The sequence below is a fragment of the Myotis myotis genome, unplaced genomic scaffold, assembly GCF_014108235.1.
Source record: "Myotis myotis isolate mMyoMyo1 unplaced genomic scaffold, mMyoMyo1.p scaffold_m19_p_9, whole genome shotgun sequence".
Lineage (NCBI taxonomy): Eukaryota > Metazoa > Chordata > Mammalia > Chiroptera > Vespertilionidae > Myotis > Myotis myotis.
Window position 1 is genome coordinate 76390959 of NW_023416401.1, and position 17206 is coordinate 76408164.

General features: G+C 39.1%; 2 protein-coding genes across 11 annotated transcripts in view; one reads left to right on the forward strand and one right to left on the reverse strand.

The window, feature by feature from the left end:
• The window catches only part of DZANK1 (double zinc ribbon and ankyrin repeat domains 1), a 62899-nt gene extending 60862 nt beyond the window's left edge, over window positions 1–2037 (reverse strand). For all 3 annotated transcript variants that reach the window (XM_036323509.1, XM_036323506.1, XM_036323505.1), the window contains exon 1: window positions 1736–2037. The gene's annotated coding sequence lies outside the window, so the exon portion shown is untranslated. The remainder of the gene's footprint in view (window positions 1–1735) is intronic.
• A 106-nt stretch (window positions 2038–2143) lies between these two features.
• POLR3F (RNA polymerase III subunit F) lies at window positions 2144–16255 on the forward strand. Of its 8 annotated transcripts, XM_036323514.1 has the most exons (10): window positions 2162–2536; window positions 3740–3857; window positions 7055–7122; window positions 7463–7483; window positions 7612–7679; window positions 9619–9731; window positions 11977–12120; window positions 12314–12421; window positions 13236–13427; window positions 14699–16255. In XM_036323514.1, exons 1-10 carry the CDS (start codon window positions 2475–2477, stop codon window positions 14774–14776), a joined length of 972 nt encoding a protein of 323 aa, XP_036179407.1. In that variant the 5' UTR covers window positions 2162–2474; the 3' UTR covers window positions 14777–16255. The 8 variants fall into 8 exon arrangements, with proteins under 8 accessions (XP_036179411.1, XP_036179409.1, XP_036179410.1 ...); XM_036323512.1 differs by lacking the exon at window positions 14699–16255 and having other exon boundaries at window positions 2155–2536; window positions 13236–14649; XM_036323515.1 differs by lacking the exon at window positions 7463–7483 and having other exon boundaries at window positions 2166–2536.
• Window positions 16256–17206: the final 951 nt, after the last annotated feature.

Consider the following 17206-nt stretch of genomic DNA (forward strand, 5'->3'; position numbering starts at 1 on the left):
AATCGAACCATGACCTCCTGGTTCATAAGTGATGTGCAACCACTGAGCCACACCAGCTGGGCAAAGGGAATTATTTTAAACTAGAGGCCCGGTGATTGATTCGTGCACTGGTGGGGTCACTCAGCCTGGCCTGCGGGGATCAGGTCGAAACTGGCAGTTTGACATCCCCCGAGGGGGTCCCAGAGTGCGAGAGGGCACTTTGCAAAGTTGCTGTTGCTCGGCAGCTCCTGTGTTGAGCGTCTGCCCGCTGGTGGTCAGTGCGCATCATAGCTACCAGCAGGTCTGCCGGTCAGCCAGTGGGCCAGTCGCTTAGGCTTTTATATATATAGATGAGCGAATTAAATGAACACATCAGAACAGAGACCATGACTAATAATCTGGTCTGAGCTTTCTCTGAATCATTATCAGCCTTTCCTGCCTTTTATTCCTGTGCTACCTCTCTTGGCTTCAGGACAAGTCATCATGCCAGAGAAACAGAAGTAACTTTGTATGCAGCATGAAATGTTAATTTAGAGCCAGCTCTTTTGGGAAAGCTCCAGGTTCCAGGCCCTGCAGTTGTCACCAAGTAATTCTTGCATTTGAAAGCTGCAAAGAAACTTTAGAAGGATGACAGAGTATCAAACCTCAGCTGAAAGAAAGATGGCACCAATATAAAAAGTAGGCAACAAATACAAAAGTCTCCCACTCCATCTCTACATTTATAAATAAGTATGAGTGTGGAGGCCTTACTGACCTTTTCCCTGGGCAGTGTCATAATTTTTAATATGCGAAGGATTCAGGAGGAAAAAACAACCGACACCTTAATATAGCAACCATTTCCCATCACTTTTCACCCTATTCAAATTCCAATGATTATGGATAGATTTCACTCAACATATTCATTCCATTTTATTGTTTACTTATTGCACCATCACTCTATTATTTACAATTTTCCACATACTTATATAATCTTATTTATCAATTTGTGGGTGGGTTTTAAGGATATTACTAGTTTTGGTGGTTGCAATTCTAAGTAATGCTGCTCTGAATATCTTGAGGTTTTAGTTTTGTCACAGACAGTATTCCCAAAAATGATATAAACAAAGGGAGGAGTGAACTTAATGCCTGGTTACCATAGTTCCAGGGTAGAGGTCAAGAATTTTAGCTGTAAATACTGACAGATCACTAGCCCCTAGGAAAGAATGGCTGGAATTGGGACACTTGCTCAAACTCACATTTCCATTTATGTGAGAGGCAGTTAAAATAAAAATAGTTGAGCACTGCTGGTGTGGCTCAGTGGTTGAGCGTCACCTGATGGATTCCTGGTTAGGGCATATGCCCTGGTTGCGCGCTCTATCCCCAGTAGGGGGCGTGCAGGAGGCAGATGATCGATGTTTCTCTGTCGTCATCCATTTCTTCCTATCTCTCTCCCTCTCTCTAAAAATCAATAAAAACATATAAAGAAATAATATAAAATAAAAATACTTGAAAAATTACTTCAAAATAAAAATAGTTGTGGAGGGAATAATTCGCGCGCAGTAACTAGGAGCTGCCTTTGGAAGGCCGGGGCGGCGAGTGGGCCCCAAGAAAGGGATCGAGAAGTAGACCAAATCCAACAGGCCCAAATGGCATTGTGGGGAAAACAGCACCCTAAACCCCCAACTCCATCCACCCACTCTCCGCCGCTCAGATGAGGAACCCCGACGGGTCCCGGCCCCCGCCCATCGGGGGCCGTCAGAGACTCTCTCTTCCTTACCGCAGGATTGAGGGAGGTCCTCCTCCTCCTCTCCGCAGGATTGAGGGAGGTCCTCCTCTTCTCCGCAGGATTGAGGGAGGTCCTCCCCCACCTCCTTTTCCTCCTCCTCCTCCACCTCTTCCTCTATCAGCGGCCACCAAGACAGAATTAGGCCCTCCGAGGTACCTCCGCCGTCCCCGGCCGGGTGCTCCACCTCTCACTGCGGGGGTACCTCCGCCGTCCGCAGCGAGCTAGCCCACCTCTCACTGCCTCCTGCCTTCTCCTTGGTCAAGGTCTCGGTTACCACTGACGCTGCGAGCCTCGCCCCGCCTACTGAGAACCGAGCAGGCGATTGGCGGAAAAATGGCTTCCTAGCAACCAGCTCCACCCGTGACGTTTGACTGGGAAAGTGGTACCCGCAGGAACCGTAGGCGTCCGAGAACACGCCTTCTCAGAGGTTGGAAAATGCTAAAAAGTGGCGTCTCAACGCAGAATGAGGACAGGAAGCTCTTTCGCCCGACAGGCATTGACATTCTGGAAGCAAGAATAAGAGGATATAGGGGGGGAAAGGTTAAGAAAAAAGAGAAGAGGGTGTAGCGGCGCCCGTGAGTGAGGCGGAGCAGGCGCGGCGTGGTCACCTCAAGCCGACAGACAAGGAAGGACCGGCTGCGACACGAGGAAGAAGGCCCATCGCCCGGGCACCGCTGGTTGCCGGGCCGCTACGCGCTTCTCACCCCGCTGGTGTAGGAACCGCGTCCTCATGGCTGAGGTGAAGGTGAAGCTGCAGCCGCCCGACGCGGATCCAGTAGAAATAGAAAACAGGTAAGTCAGTGGGTGAGGCTCGGTTCCCGGCGGGTCATTTGGGCAGCCGGACCCTTTCTCCACGGACAGTCGAGAGATACCGGACAAGTTCAGTGAGCACGCAGGGAGAGGGTTGCCGGGTTTGGATCCCCTTCCCACCCTCCAAGAACAAAACTCTTAAAAAATTCCAAAGGAGTTTGACAGTTTACAACTTTGTGTAGCTGTCCCGATGCTGTTGGGGAAGTTGTGATGATGCACTACCTCCCTGTGTGAAGGTGATGGCGTTTTTACCTGCAGTGGTTCTCAACCTTCTGGCCCTTTAAATACAGTTCCTCATGTTGTGACCCAACCATAAAATTATTTTCGTTACTACTTCATAACTGTAATGTTGCTACTGTTATGAATCGTAATGTAAATATCTGATATGCAGGATGGTCTTAGGCGACCCCTGTGAAAGGGTCGTTCGACCGCCAAAGGGGTCGCGACCCACAGGTTGAGAACCGCTGAAAGGGCTTTCAGGGTGCATGTTCTGATCCAAAGTGGTTCTTGTCGCTGTGGGAACTCCCACGACTGGACGTTTGGGCAAAATTAGGGAGCAGTTTGTGATTACAAAGCAACATTAAACCACAAATGGTTTCCGTGCGGAATTTAAGTCAAGATTATTGTGGGGCACCTAAAGCCTCTCAATTTTGTAATTCACTAGCAGCGCACTACTATTGTTAGATTACCACATGGTTTTTAAAGAACCCAATTTTCTCAAGCTATTATGAATAACATACGAGGATCCCATGACAGTGTGGATATTTGGGCTTGTTTCTGTTTGGTAGGGATAATTCCCCAAACAGGCCCCAGTTGTGGTGAATTGTCATAAATGTTGGCTTCCCACCAGAAGTACCTGATTTGCCTCCTGCTTGCAGACTTATGGCTGCCCAATACCCTGTATCCTAACTTTGTGTACTTGCATCTGAGAAAATTGAAGCTACAGCGTTAATATTTTTTTCTGTGTTTTCATTTGACTTTTGTTCTAGTTTAGAATTCATATTAGTGAGGAAAAAAGTTTTTCTTAAATAATAATGTAAACATGTATTTTGAGAGCTTTGATTCAGAATCATCATAGAAACCCAGACTGTCTGCTAAATGTGAATACACCATTTCAAATTTTTCTGCTAGTTTCCCCCCACACACTAGAAATAAAAATGATATCATTAATGCCTTTGTTCCTAGGATTATAGAATTATGCCACCAGTTCCCTCATGGAATCACAGACCAAGTAATTCAAAATGAAATGCCTCATATAGAAGCTCAGCAGCGGGCAGTGGCAATCAATAGACTGTTGTCTATGGTAAGGTGAATCCAACTAGTTAATGTAATTACATTTTTAAGTTACCATTGTCATTGCTTCCTATTATTACTCATAAAAACATTGGAAGAGCCTGGCCAGTATGGCTCAGTAGTTGAGCATCAGCCTATGAACCAGGAGGTCACGGTTGGATTCCCAGTCGGGGCACATGTCCGGGTTGTGGGCTCAATCTCCAGTGTGGTGCATGCAGGAGGCAGCCAATGGATGAGTCTCCCCCATCATTGATGTTTCTATCTCTCTCTCTCTTCCTCTCTGAAATCAATAAATTTAAAAAATAAAACAAAAAATAAAAGCACTGTTATTTTAAAAAAAAAAAAACACACATTGGAAGGTGTGTTAGGTTGTGACTGATAAGATTCTAAACCAGGAAACAGCTCAGACTGCTTTATGTGTTAACCTAATTGCCAGTAAGATACATAAAGGCACATAGGCATAGTTTCTTCTGACCTTCTGTTTGCTTCCTGCTCCTGGTGTTGGCCATTCCCTATGAAACACATCCCCCTGATTTTTCCGTGAATCATCACAGAGCCAACTCATTAAGGTATCACTCTCCACAATCTCACCCTGAGCTTTCCAAGAGGCAGGAATGAGTCCAGTTAAATGTCAGCAGTGCTGGGCCCCTGGGAGGAAGTGCAGGCTCAGCTCCCAGTGATAGCAGTGGGTTTTTTTCAGTGAAGCCCTACCTATTCTTACCTTTTCTGTTTTCCTGGAGCCCTAATGTCATTCCCCTCTAGTGTCCTAGTGGTACCCCATGTTCTAAATCTACCTGTTTGTCCTTCCTTTCCCTTATCATCAAAATTCCCATGTCCTGAGAGCATTACAGTTGGTCTTAATAGCAATTAGGTAAAATATTTCTATACTAAGTAATCATCTGAAGGCTGGTTTCCTTTTTTTTAATTATTATTACTGATTTTTTTTTTTTTTTTAGAGGGAGGAAGGGAGAAAGAGAGAGAAACATCAGTTTGTTGTTCCACTTACTGATGCATTCATTGGTTGTTTCTTGTATGTGGTTTATCAGGACGACACTCTAACTAACTGAGCTACCTGGCCAGGGCTAAGGCTGATTTGCTTTTTTAAATCTACCAGCTTTGTTGGATTTCTAAGGGCTCTGGATATGGAGGTTTGAGTACAAGTAAACTTTCTGTTAAAATGTTCCCTTCAACCTACTAGTTCAGGGTTTGGCAAACTTTTTGTATAAAGAACCAGATAGTATATGTTTTAGGCTTTGCAGACCATTTGGTTTCTTTTATAATAGATAACTCTTCAAGAAAGTAGCTATGAAAAAAATAAAATTAAAAAAAAGAAAGTAGCTATGGTCCACACATAAAGAAATGGGCGTGGCTGTGTCCCAATAAAACTTTATTTATAAAAACAAGCAGTGAGCCAGATTGCTGACCCTTGTTTTAGCACCAGGAAAAAAAGGACTCTTGATGATTTCTAGTCATTTCATTATGATGAAGGTCTTCAGCTCCAGGAAAGATAGAGGAAGGGATGCTGGGAGGTTGTGGCAATAGAAAATGTTTTTGTCCTTTGACCACTCTTTCAGCCCTTTCCTTTCTGTCTGAAAATCATCCTCAGTACCTCCTTCTCTTACACTATCTCTGTGACTGACCCCACCTACTGCCAGTCCTGTTGGCTATAGGCTGTAGGCAGTGGTGCAGCTATTGAAGAATTTTAAGCAGGAGTAATTATCAATAAATCACAAGTTATTACTGATTTTGCCTCTTAAATAAATATCAAATTTGTCCCCCTATTTCCATTCCTACTACCCCTGCATGTGTTCTGGCTCTTGGCTTTTACCTGGACTATTACAGTGCATCCTAACTGGCTCTCCTGGCTCCATCTGCCTCAGAGCAAAGTCTGATGTGTCTTAAATATAGATCTGACCAAGTCACTTCCCCACCAGAAATACTTCTTCCAATGCGAGAGATTCAAATCAAAACTCATGAGTTGACCACAGTGAGCCTCTACCTTCCTTACCTATCTCCTCTTTTGCCATCATGTGTCTCAAAAGTTAGGTTTCAGAGGGACTGCATCAAGCTGTTGCATGTCTCAGGTCCTTTGCTCCTTTGTCTTCCCTGCTTAGAAGGCCCTTCTTCCCTTTCTTCACAGACTAACCCCTCATTATCCTCTAAGACTCAGCTCTGCTGTTGTCTCCAGGAAGCCTCCCTGAATCCCACATTAGGCCATAGCTTCTCTGGGAGCCCATCCCACCCATTACTTACCTCTATCTTAACGCCAGCCAGATGGTAGTGAAGTTAGGTGTATGATTCGCTTTTAGAATTCATGTTCGTACCCACAAACAACAGTACTGGTTCATTAAATGTTCGTAGATTGAGTTAAATGACTGAATTGAGCTTTGTGGTTCAGTTTTGCTACTTAGTGGGGACTGGGGAGGGAGGGTATTACTGTTCAGCCATATGTAAACCCATTTCCAAATCATTGGTCTGCCCAGTCTTAACATGGAAATGGGGCCTCTCTTAGCCACGTCTTCCCCGCACTGCCAGAAGCCCAGTGGTGCAGCCATCGGGGTGCTCCTAAGTTCAGACCCAAGGAAATTTAGAAGTACGTTAAGACATGTTTTATTTTACTTTTGACGTGTTACAGAAAAACAAAACTGCGGGTCTTTTATTCATTGGTTAACTCTTCTGCCTAATTTTCATGTAACAAATAGAAATCACACATATCAGTAAATGTCACCATTAACTTTGTAAAGTTTAATCATCGTGTTAAAAAATGTTTTTACATGTTAGTTTCTATTTGAACTTTATATTACGAAAATTATATTTTATTTGTATTATACTTATTTATATTTATTGAATTTGTTTTAGTTTGAATCATAATTTATTGAGGACAAGTGAACTTTCTGTTAAAATGTTCTAAAGATGCTTGTTTATAATTCTTTACACATTGATTATATAACCAAGCCAGGATCTAGCATATAAGTAATTGTTAGATATTAATATTTTAGAAAATGATGAGATAAAGAGCTAAATTTTAAAAAATGCACTGTATGTGATAGGGGAAAACTGAAATCTCAAGTTAAGAACTGACAAATAACTATGGGAGGTAGGACATTTAGTCTGTGTAAAATATTAAAGAATGCGTTAGCATTTGTCATTAGATTTGATGTATCTCCAAAGTAATTCAGTGCTATTTCCTATCTTTAAAAACTTTAGGGTCAGTTGGATCTCTTAAGGAGCAATACAGGCCTTCTGTATAGAATAAAGGATTCTCAGAATGCTGGGTAAGCACATATTCAAATCATTTTAAGAAAACTTTGATTATTACCAAAGTAATACCTGTTTTTGGAAGAAAGCCAATACAGAATTGCATAATGTAAACCTCTTGCATATCATCCCTGCCTCCTATCGTGAGTTCCATTTCCCGGAAATAACTGCTTATAATAATTTGGTATATATTTTTTCTTCTAGATATATAAATACATATAGATGATTATATATTTATATATAATCTCTCTCTTTTTCTTTTTTTAACAAAAATGGGATCATTCTATTCATACTGTCTTGCAACTTGTTTTTTTCACTTACTCTGTCTTGGACATCTTTTCATTATGGTACATACAGCCCTGTCTCATTCTTTTTAAGGTAAGTCTTTATTTTGGTAAATAAGTCAATGTGATGACCTTGTCTGCTAATTCATTGAAGTAGTCATGTAGATTATTAGATTATCCTGTACCTCTTTGCCTTTTTAATTCTACTTTATCCCCCTGCAGTAAAATGAAGGGATCAGATAACCAAGAAAAACTAGTATATCAGATCATAGAGGATGCAGGAAATAAAGGTAAGCATGTGAAGGAAGAAGCAGAAAAAACATTGACTTTGGACCAGATATAGGGACTGAGATTCTGTCTTCCCGGGGAATGGATCAGTGTCTGTGCTGCTACTTATGTAAAAAGGAGAGGAAAATAATATACTTCTATACGGGAGGGTTGGGGCGGGGCGGGGGGGTGGGGGGAGGGGGAGTCGGCTTACAGTTGTGAGTATGAGAAACAGTGTATTCTTGTATTGTTTATTAATTATTGTATTATTTTCCATATGAACAACTGTAAACCTACTTTTGCCCCACGCTGTACTATACATATGCTTGAAGGACACGTGGAATGATATCATTGTTGCCTCAAAGGAGGCAGGGATTAGATAACTGTGAGCAGGAATGGAAAGAAACTTCCTAATATTGAACCATGTGAACGTATTATCCAAAATAAATGAAAACTTAAGGTCCTTTTTTTAATCCTCTTTATATTTTGGAAGCCTTAGTTTCTTCTTCTTATCTGTAAATTGTGGCTAATAAAATCTCTGGTTTTTCAAAAAAGAAATGGAGAGATGTGTAGTGCAGTGTGGCAGTGTCTGATTAGGTCCCTCAACAGCTATTTAGTTTCTCTGACTTAATTGAAGAACTATATCTAAATAAGTAAGTTGCTGTTTATTACAATTTAGGATCTATTTGATTCCTTAGCTTTAACATTTATGATGTAATCTGAAGCCATTCTGTGTTGAAAAAAGTTCTTATCTCATTATGCCTCTGTATTGGGAAGAAAATATGGCAAAATATTTTTACATAATATTCCCTTTTCACATATAACATTCTTTCTTTGAAAGAAAAATTATACCTTCCTTTGCAGTCTGTTTAGTGGCTGTAAGAACTAGAATCTTCCTATTTTCCATCTCCTGACTATAGTGCTGTATAAATAATGGGCATAGATTGCAGCTGACTGTAGCCCAAACTTACGTTTGTCTTTTACATATATAATCCGATGTGAAATTTATAGAAAACAGAGAAGGGGTGCAGGAGGGAATGGAAGAAACAGTCAAGCACCACTTAACAAGGATAAGTTCTGAAAAATGCATAAAGTGATTTTATTGTCCTTGTGCAAATATCAAAGAGTTGATTTACACAAACATAGATGATATAAACCTATTACATACCTAAGCTATATGGTATGGCTTATTGCTCCTAAGCTACAAGCCTATACAGCATGTTACTGTATAAAACAACACAAGATTAAATCAAACAAAAGAGAAAAGATACAATCAAGAGACACAGTAAACCTGAGATGTATGAGACTAGGGATAGGAGAGGCTATTGCAGCATAGTTTTACAGCAAACTTTTTTTTATAAGTAGAAAGAACATACTCTAAATTCATGATTAAAAGTAAAGTATAGTAAATACGTAAACCAGTAAAATAGTCACTTATCAAGTATTATGTACTGTACATACTTGTATATGCTGTATTTTTATACAACTAGTAGGTTTGTTTATACCAGCACTACCACAAACACTTGAGTAATGAGTTGGGCTACAACATTAGGACACCCGATGGTAGAAATTTTCAGCTCTATTATAATCTTTTGGACCCACCAGGATACATGCAGTCCATCACTGCCTGAGATGTCAGTATGTAGCACATGACTGCATAAATTCAATAGCATTCAAGATTTTTCTTCCATTACAAAAGTGCCCTTTTCATTTGTTTTTAAAAAGGTTCACACTAGGATTCTAAGAAATTTCTATAGAAACTAGAACATATAACATATATTGTTTTAATATTTTTGTTACTTTATGTGAGATTTTTGCCTCTATGACACTTAATTTTTCCTATAGCTATGCCCTAGCAATATATAGATACCTATTTTGCTGGTTTTGGTATGAGATATAAGCAATGGGATTATAAACATAAATCCTATAGTTTTCAACTTATTTTATTTTACTTTCTTATAGGAATATGGAGCAGAGACATCCGGTATAAAAGTAATTTGCCATTAACAGAAATTAACAAAATTTTAAAGAATTTGGAAAGTAAAAAGCTTATCAAAGCTGTTAAGTCTGTAGCAGTGAGTAATTTTCTCTTTTCTTCCAAATGTTTATTATATATATTGCTCCAACTATATTTCAGGTTTTTATTGTTCTTTAAGCTGTGTTGTGATTTAAAACAACTGATCAAAACAAGATTTTTTAAAATTTAGCTCATAATTGGTTTGAAGATGCTACTTAGATATGTAACTTCTTACCCACTCAAAAATCTATAGCTAAAAAAAAAATAAAAAAAATAAATCTATAGCTAATTGACTCTATTCAGGAAAGAATTTTTAGAATCATGAACATTTTTCCTGGATTTTGTGATGTCTAAGAGAATTTACTTCATCCTGGTATATTAGATTACTCATTGAACAAATATCTACGTGTGCTTGCTATGTGTCAGGCACTGTTCTGGGTGCTTGCGATACATTAGTGAATAAGTCAGAGAAAGATCCCTGCCTTGGTGGATCATCTCTTCTAGCACATAGTGTTTCTCCTCCTGATCCCACCCTACCCATCACATCCTTCAGGGGCTCCATGCTCCAGAGCTGTGTCCACCAGGGACATCTGCTGCTGACCTCACTGGTTTTAGTATGAGAGGAGCCAAAATTCCCCTATATTAAAGTTTGCTTGAACACAAATTTCAGCATATAAGAATTTACTATTCATGCAAATTGATGCAGGCACTATGGAAAACACTATAGAGGTTCCTCTAAAAATTAAAAAAATGGAACTGCCTTATGACCCAGCAATTCTACTTCTGGGTATATATCCGAAGAAACCAAAAACACTAATTCAAAAGAATATATGCACCCCTATGCGCATCACATTATTTACAATAGCAAAGATATGGAAGCAACCTAGGTAGACTAGTGGATAAAAAAACAGTGGTAATAAAAATAAAAAAACCACAAAAAACACACAGTGGTAATATATATAATGGAATATTAGCCATAAGAAAGAATAGAATCTTACCATTTGGGACAGGCCTAGAGAGTATTATGCTAAGTGAAAGAAGGCAGAGAAAGACAAATATATGATTGTACTTATATGTGGAATCTAAAGAACAAAATACATGAATAAATAAAACTGAAACGGACTCACAGATACAGAGAATAAATTGATGGTTGCTAGAGGGGAGGGAGTTTGGAGGACTGGGTGAAAAGGAAAAGGGATTAAGAAGTACAGATTGATAGTTACAGAATAATCACAGAAATGTAAAGTATAGTATAGGGAATATAGTCAATAATGTAATAACTATGTATGATGCCAGGTGCGTACTTGAAATATCAGGGGATCACTTGTAGGGTATGTGATTATCTAACCACAAGGCTGTACACCTGAAACAAATATAAAATAATATTGAATGTCAACTGTAATTGAAAAATTAAATAAAATAAAAATCATCAGGTGAATAAAAAACATCAGGCCAAAGAAAAACGATTTGATATTCATTTGATTTTATTTATCAATGATATTTATGTCATACCACTCCCTAAGTTAGAATATTATTTCTGTTTCACATTTTTAATAGGTAAGTTCCAATATATACAGAAGTAAAGAACATAATATAATGAATCCCCACATACCCATCTCCTAGCTTCATTTCTACAATTCTCCTATATCTTTATTTTTAATAGCTTTATTGAGATATTTACATATTATAAAATTAATCCTCTTAAAGGGTATGATTCATTGGGTTTTAGTGTACTCAGAGGATTGTGCAGCCATCACACTCTTCTAATTTTAAAACATTTTCCTCACCCTAATCAGATAACCCTTGATCTGATGTGATAAGAAGGTCAGTTGATCCCTGTGATCTTTCTTCCAGTCTAATCATCAGAAAAACATCAGACCAAATCCCAGTTAAGGGCATCCTTGAGAATACCTGACCAGTAATTCTCAAAACTGGCAAGTTCATCGATAATGACACTTAAAAACTGTCACAACTAAAATTTGCCTCAGAAGACATGACAACTAAATCTAATGTGGTATCTTGGGGAGAAAAATGGACCAGAAAAAACTAAGGAAATATGAACACAGTGTAGATTTTAGTTCATAATAATATATCAATATTAGTTCGTTGTAACAAATGTACCCTATTAATGTAAGATGCTAATAATAGGGAAAACATCACAAGGTAAATGGAATTCTATACCATTTTCACAATAATTCTGTGAATCTAAAACTCTAAAATACAATGTTTTGAGCTTTTTTCACTTCTTAGTTTTGGGAGATTGTTAGCTTATAAGCACATCTTCTGTGCATGCTTTTTCCTAGGCCTCAAAGAAAAAGGTGTATATGCTCTATAACCTGCAGCCTGACCGGTCTGTGACTGGTGGAGCCTGGTACAGTGACCAGGATTTTGAATCTGAATTTGTAGAGGTGCTTAACCAACAGTGTTTTAAGTTCCTACAAACCAAGGTAAGGCATAATTGAGTAAACAATCATTTCTTTTTAAGTTTCTTCATAATGTTTAATTTTGTAGGTCTTGTTTTATAGGCATTAAATTGGTAATTTTTACTAAACAAAATATGTTCTGTTGATTTCACTTTGTATAAATTGTATTCAGAAAACAGTAGTGTTCTTGCTGAGATTTATGTGTCTATCCTTATAGGCAGAAACAGCCCGAGAAAGCAAACAGAATCCAATGATACAAAGAAATAGTTCATTTGCTTCATCACATGAAGTATGGAAATATATCTGTGAATTGGGGATCAGTAAGGTCAGAACTCAGTTTTTAATTTTAATCTTATTTTTAAAAACTTATTTATCATAGTGGTATAGTTTACAGTATATGCCAAACATATTTGACCCATACCCTTTTCTCAGGTGATAACCTGTGAATATTCTGCAGAACCCACTTTGAGAAAGTACTGTCCTGAGCCTGTTAGGCAAAGTTGGTCATTGCCATTGGCATTGTCGGAACTGTGTATTGGGGCTTGGGAAATAGTGCAGCAGAGCGGAGTCTGGTAGTACACTTCACTTTCAGAAGTTTGTTCTGACTTTCTCAGGCACATTTCAATATATGTGCCAAACAGTCATCACATCAGCTGTCATTTATTGGTATTTTCCTTCTTATGAGATATATGGTGGGATCGGCATATTTTTTGAAGACCTTTACATAAGGTCCTATACATAAGGAAACTGTGCTGAATGCTTTTCATGATCAAAGAAGAAATTCAAGTGAACATTTGGACAAGTCATTTTTCATTTCCCAGATTTTTCACTTATAAAAAAACTAGTGATTTTGACTAAAGACTGTTCTATATCTAAAGTACTTTCTGCTCAAGCATTTTATAAATCTCCATCCAGTTCTTGCCAAACTTGACTTTATAAGACGTCTAGGTTATACATTAAAGAGCAAAGATATCAAACTCAGTTTGAGGTACTCAGTTTTGTCCCTAGCATTTGAGTGGTTTGTGTTAACTTGAATCATTGTTCAGCCTCTTTGTGTTTTCGATGACTTGTTTTTAACTCCCTCCAAAAGAATGTGTCTTTGTCCTTTTTGTTTCCTTTTTAATATATCCCCTTTACAGGTAGAGTTGTCCATGGAGGACATTGAAACCATCTTGAATACACTCATATATGATGGGAAAGTGGAGATGACTATCATCGCTGCAAAGGAAGGCACAGTTGGCAGTGTAGACGGACACATGAAACTGTACAGAGCAGTCAATCCAATCATCCCCCCTACAGGCTTGGTCCGGACCCCCTGTGGACTCTGCCCGGTGAGTTCAAGAGGCTTCACATTACACTTGACTACCTCCAAGTGCAAATGCCACATAACGTACCAGCAAGCACACCCCAGTTCTCTGACTCTCAGGGTTGACCAAGAATTACTCAAACCTCCATGTAATCTTGATATTTAATGAACAAATCATTGCCTTACATAAGTGATCTGTGTTTTCTGCTCTTAGCCCTAAAATAGACAATTTTTGACAACTATTAATCATTTAACCTAAGTAGTGTGAGAAATGAGATTTGAGAACGTACCATAGTCAGATTTATAGTCAAGATTTATGTGATTTCATTTAATCCTCCTTATGTCCCTTTGAGCTACTGGTGTTATTTTCCCTTAAGTAGGAGGGAACTTAGGCTAAGAAAGACTTAAGAGCATGTAGCTTAGAAGTAACAACCAGGATTCAAACTCAGAGGTAATGTTCTGTCCCCTGCAATATGCCCAAGGTACTATTCATTCATTCATTCCCATATAGTTTATGAGTGCCAATTGTGTGCTATAGGGACTGCCCCAGCCCTCATCACATTAATATTCATGGGCTGCTAGTCTGTGTTTTATTTCATTACTAGAGACCCGATGCACGAAATTCATGCAAGAGTAGGCCTTCCTTCCCCCGGCTGCTGGCATCGGCTTCCCTCTGGTACTCAGGCCAAGGCTTCCCTCCAGGCGCCGGCAGGCACCCGGGACCCAGGCTTCCCTTGCAGCTCCAGCTTCGTTTGGAAGGACATCCGGTCTAATTAGCATATTATGCTTTTATTATTATAGATACTGGCCCTTTTCTATATATCTAAGCATTCTATGCCATGGTTTCAATTACTAGAAAAAAGGCTAGCATATTGGAAATTCTATTTGGCACCCTTCACAAAAACGAAAGTAGCTAAACAGGAAACATTTGGTTAGTCAAAACTAAGTCATTCTTAAGTATAGATCTCCCTTATATTCCTGTGGTACCCGCTGATAGCCTCTTCCCCAGTGGGCAGGTGAACATGGTCATCTTAATGCTGTAGTAAAAGGTTTCCCATTAAGTAACTTTATGATCACAGAGCAGGCCTAATTACAGTGTGTCCTTAAATACAGACCTAATCTCCTTCAATTTGAAAGTTTTGTTTTTAATAGTGCTTTAAGTAAATGGTTAGGTCTTGGATAGTTCATTAATAGAAATGTGAGTTATGGTTGACACTTAATTTTACTTTATTAGTGTTTTTTTTTTAAAAAAAAAAAAAACTTCAGTTTGAATATAAACATTTTTCTGTTTTAAAGGTTTTTGACGACTGCCATGAAGGTGGTGAGATTTCACCATCTAACTGTATTTACATGACAGAATGGCTTGAATTTTAATAGAGAGCTCGGAACTTTATGACATCTTTCAAATGAAGTTCCTTTGGGAGCAAGTAATTTAACTCATGATGGAACATCAAATTCCCTTGAAAGCAAACTTCACAATAATGGATACAGACTTACTGCTATGAAAATATATTTTTTAAATCTATGGAGACTAAATTTATATTGGTAGAGTAGCCACCAGAATATGAAGCAGGTAAGTGGAATCCATTCTTTAATAAAATACTTTGAAGTTCTGGAGGACAACATCTGAAGCTTTCAAGACTTGACTGTCCAAGAAAAAAGAAGCCAACAAATGCGTATTTACCAATGGATAATGGCTAGAGCCTAAAAATGCTTGTTTTGAAGCTATTTATTAAGGTCTTCATTGGAAATTGTTTATATCTGGTTCAGTATCACCATTTCTGTTTTCACAATGGTTCCACTGAGAAGAAATTAAAACGGGAAAGGCAGGAATAGCAGAGCAGTCTGTGCAAATTTGGGGCGTGAATGGAGAGGATAGTTGGAACATCCTTTTCCACATTCTGTTCCTTTTTATGTCAAATATCCTTGCCCTAGCTGGTTTGGCTCAGTGGATAGAGCACTGGCCTGCGGACTGATGGGTCCCAGGTTCGATTGTGGTCAAGGGCACATGCCTAGGTTGCAGGCTCAGACCCCAGTAGGGGGCGTGCAGGAGGCAGCTGATTAATTTTTCTCTCTCATCATTGATATTTCTATCTCTTCCTCCCCGAAATCAATAAAAATATTTTTTTTTTAAAAAGAAATATTCTTTTGGAGGATTGTGCCACTGCATTTACCTCAAACCTAAATGACTATTGTGAAGGATGTTTTCAGTCCATAAATATTAATTATTATCCTCATTCAAAAGGTTTTTTTTTCTCTAGACCTTCTTTGTTAAAGTCTTACAAGTTCACTCTGTGGCTAAGTTGTATTATTTAATAGAATTTTTCCTATATTATTATTATTTAAGTAACATTAAAACTAAAAATAATCCATTGCCCTCCACTCACACTTTATTTTGGGAAGGGGTACCATTCTTCTGTTCTTGTCCTGTTTTAGACTTGTTTCTTTTCCTTATTCTGTTCTAAAACTCATGTCTAAACTGAGCAGAAAGCCATTGTCATTGTCCTTAGTTCTAATACTACTTTCAGTTCCATTCTTTAGACATATAGAAAATACTAGCTTACTAGTATTCGATGTGTTGCACAGATGTTAGCTGGAGGGCTTTTTAGGTTCTCAGCTGTTGTATTTTCCCTTTTAACTCCATTTAAAAGTTTCTGTGTTGCCCTGGGCAGTGTAACTAAGTTGGTTGAACATCACCCTATACACAGAGAGGTCACCAGTTCAGTTTCCAGTAAGGGCACACGCCCAGGTTGCAGGCTTGATCTCCAGGGGGCAGGGGAATCTGATTGATGGCTCTCATCTATGTTTCTCCCTCTCCCTCTCTAAAAGCAATAAAAACATAAAATAAACGTGCCTGGCCTGTGTGTCTCAGTGTTTCAGTGTCAACCTAGAGGTCACGATTTGATTCCCGGTCAGGGCACATGCCCAGGTTGCAGGTTCAATCCCCAGGCAGGGGGCATGCTGGAGACAGCCAATCAATGATTCTCATCATTGATGTTTCCATCTCTCTCCCTTCCTTTCTGAAATCAATAAAAATATATTTTATAAAAAAGTTTCTGTGTCTAGGCCAAAAGTGTGATACCAAAGGAAAGGAATTCAAGCTCAGCTACTCCCGAGGCCTGAGTTCAAACACCAGTTTGGAGATATTCTTAAGTCAGGCGTGGGGAACATCCAGCAAGAGGGCTGTATAAGGTCCACAAAACCATTTGGTGTGGCCCTACCAAGGCAATTATGGGAGGGACTCGAAATTCAATAAATGTAGGAGTGTAAATTTATCAACATAAATGTATATTAAGTGAATGATGTTATAAATATCCATATGACCCTTAGCAAAAAAAAGGTTCCCCACTCCTGCTAAGTGGACAACCAGAGAGTTATTTTGAAATAAATGGGATTAGTAAAATCAGTTCAATAACCAATTTTTAAGAATCAAATTCTGTGGCCAGCTATACAGAATTGGCATTTGATGACACGAGCTTTTTAAAATAAGTATCACTTTAAGTATTGGATATATATAAGATAGAACCTGGGAACCTATAAACTACAGGTTTCTCTTCTATCCCCAGTGAGAGTTGGAATGGTAATATCTGTCCTTCCTGGGACCTGGCCTATGGGGAGCCGGCACAGCCATGGCATACTCAGCCCCAGGGTGCCTTATGTGCCATGCCAGCTCAGCCTGGTTCAGTGACCCTGAGGGGGGGGGGGGGTGAAAGGATTGAGAAAAGACAGACAAGAGAATGACAGTTGGGTCTCGGTGGGACGCTGCCTCCCTGATGAAGAGACAGCGCCAGCGCCCAAAAGCCG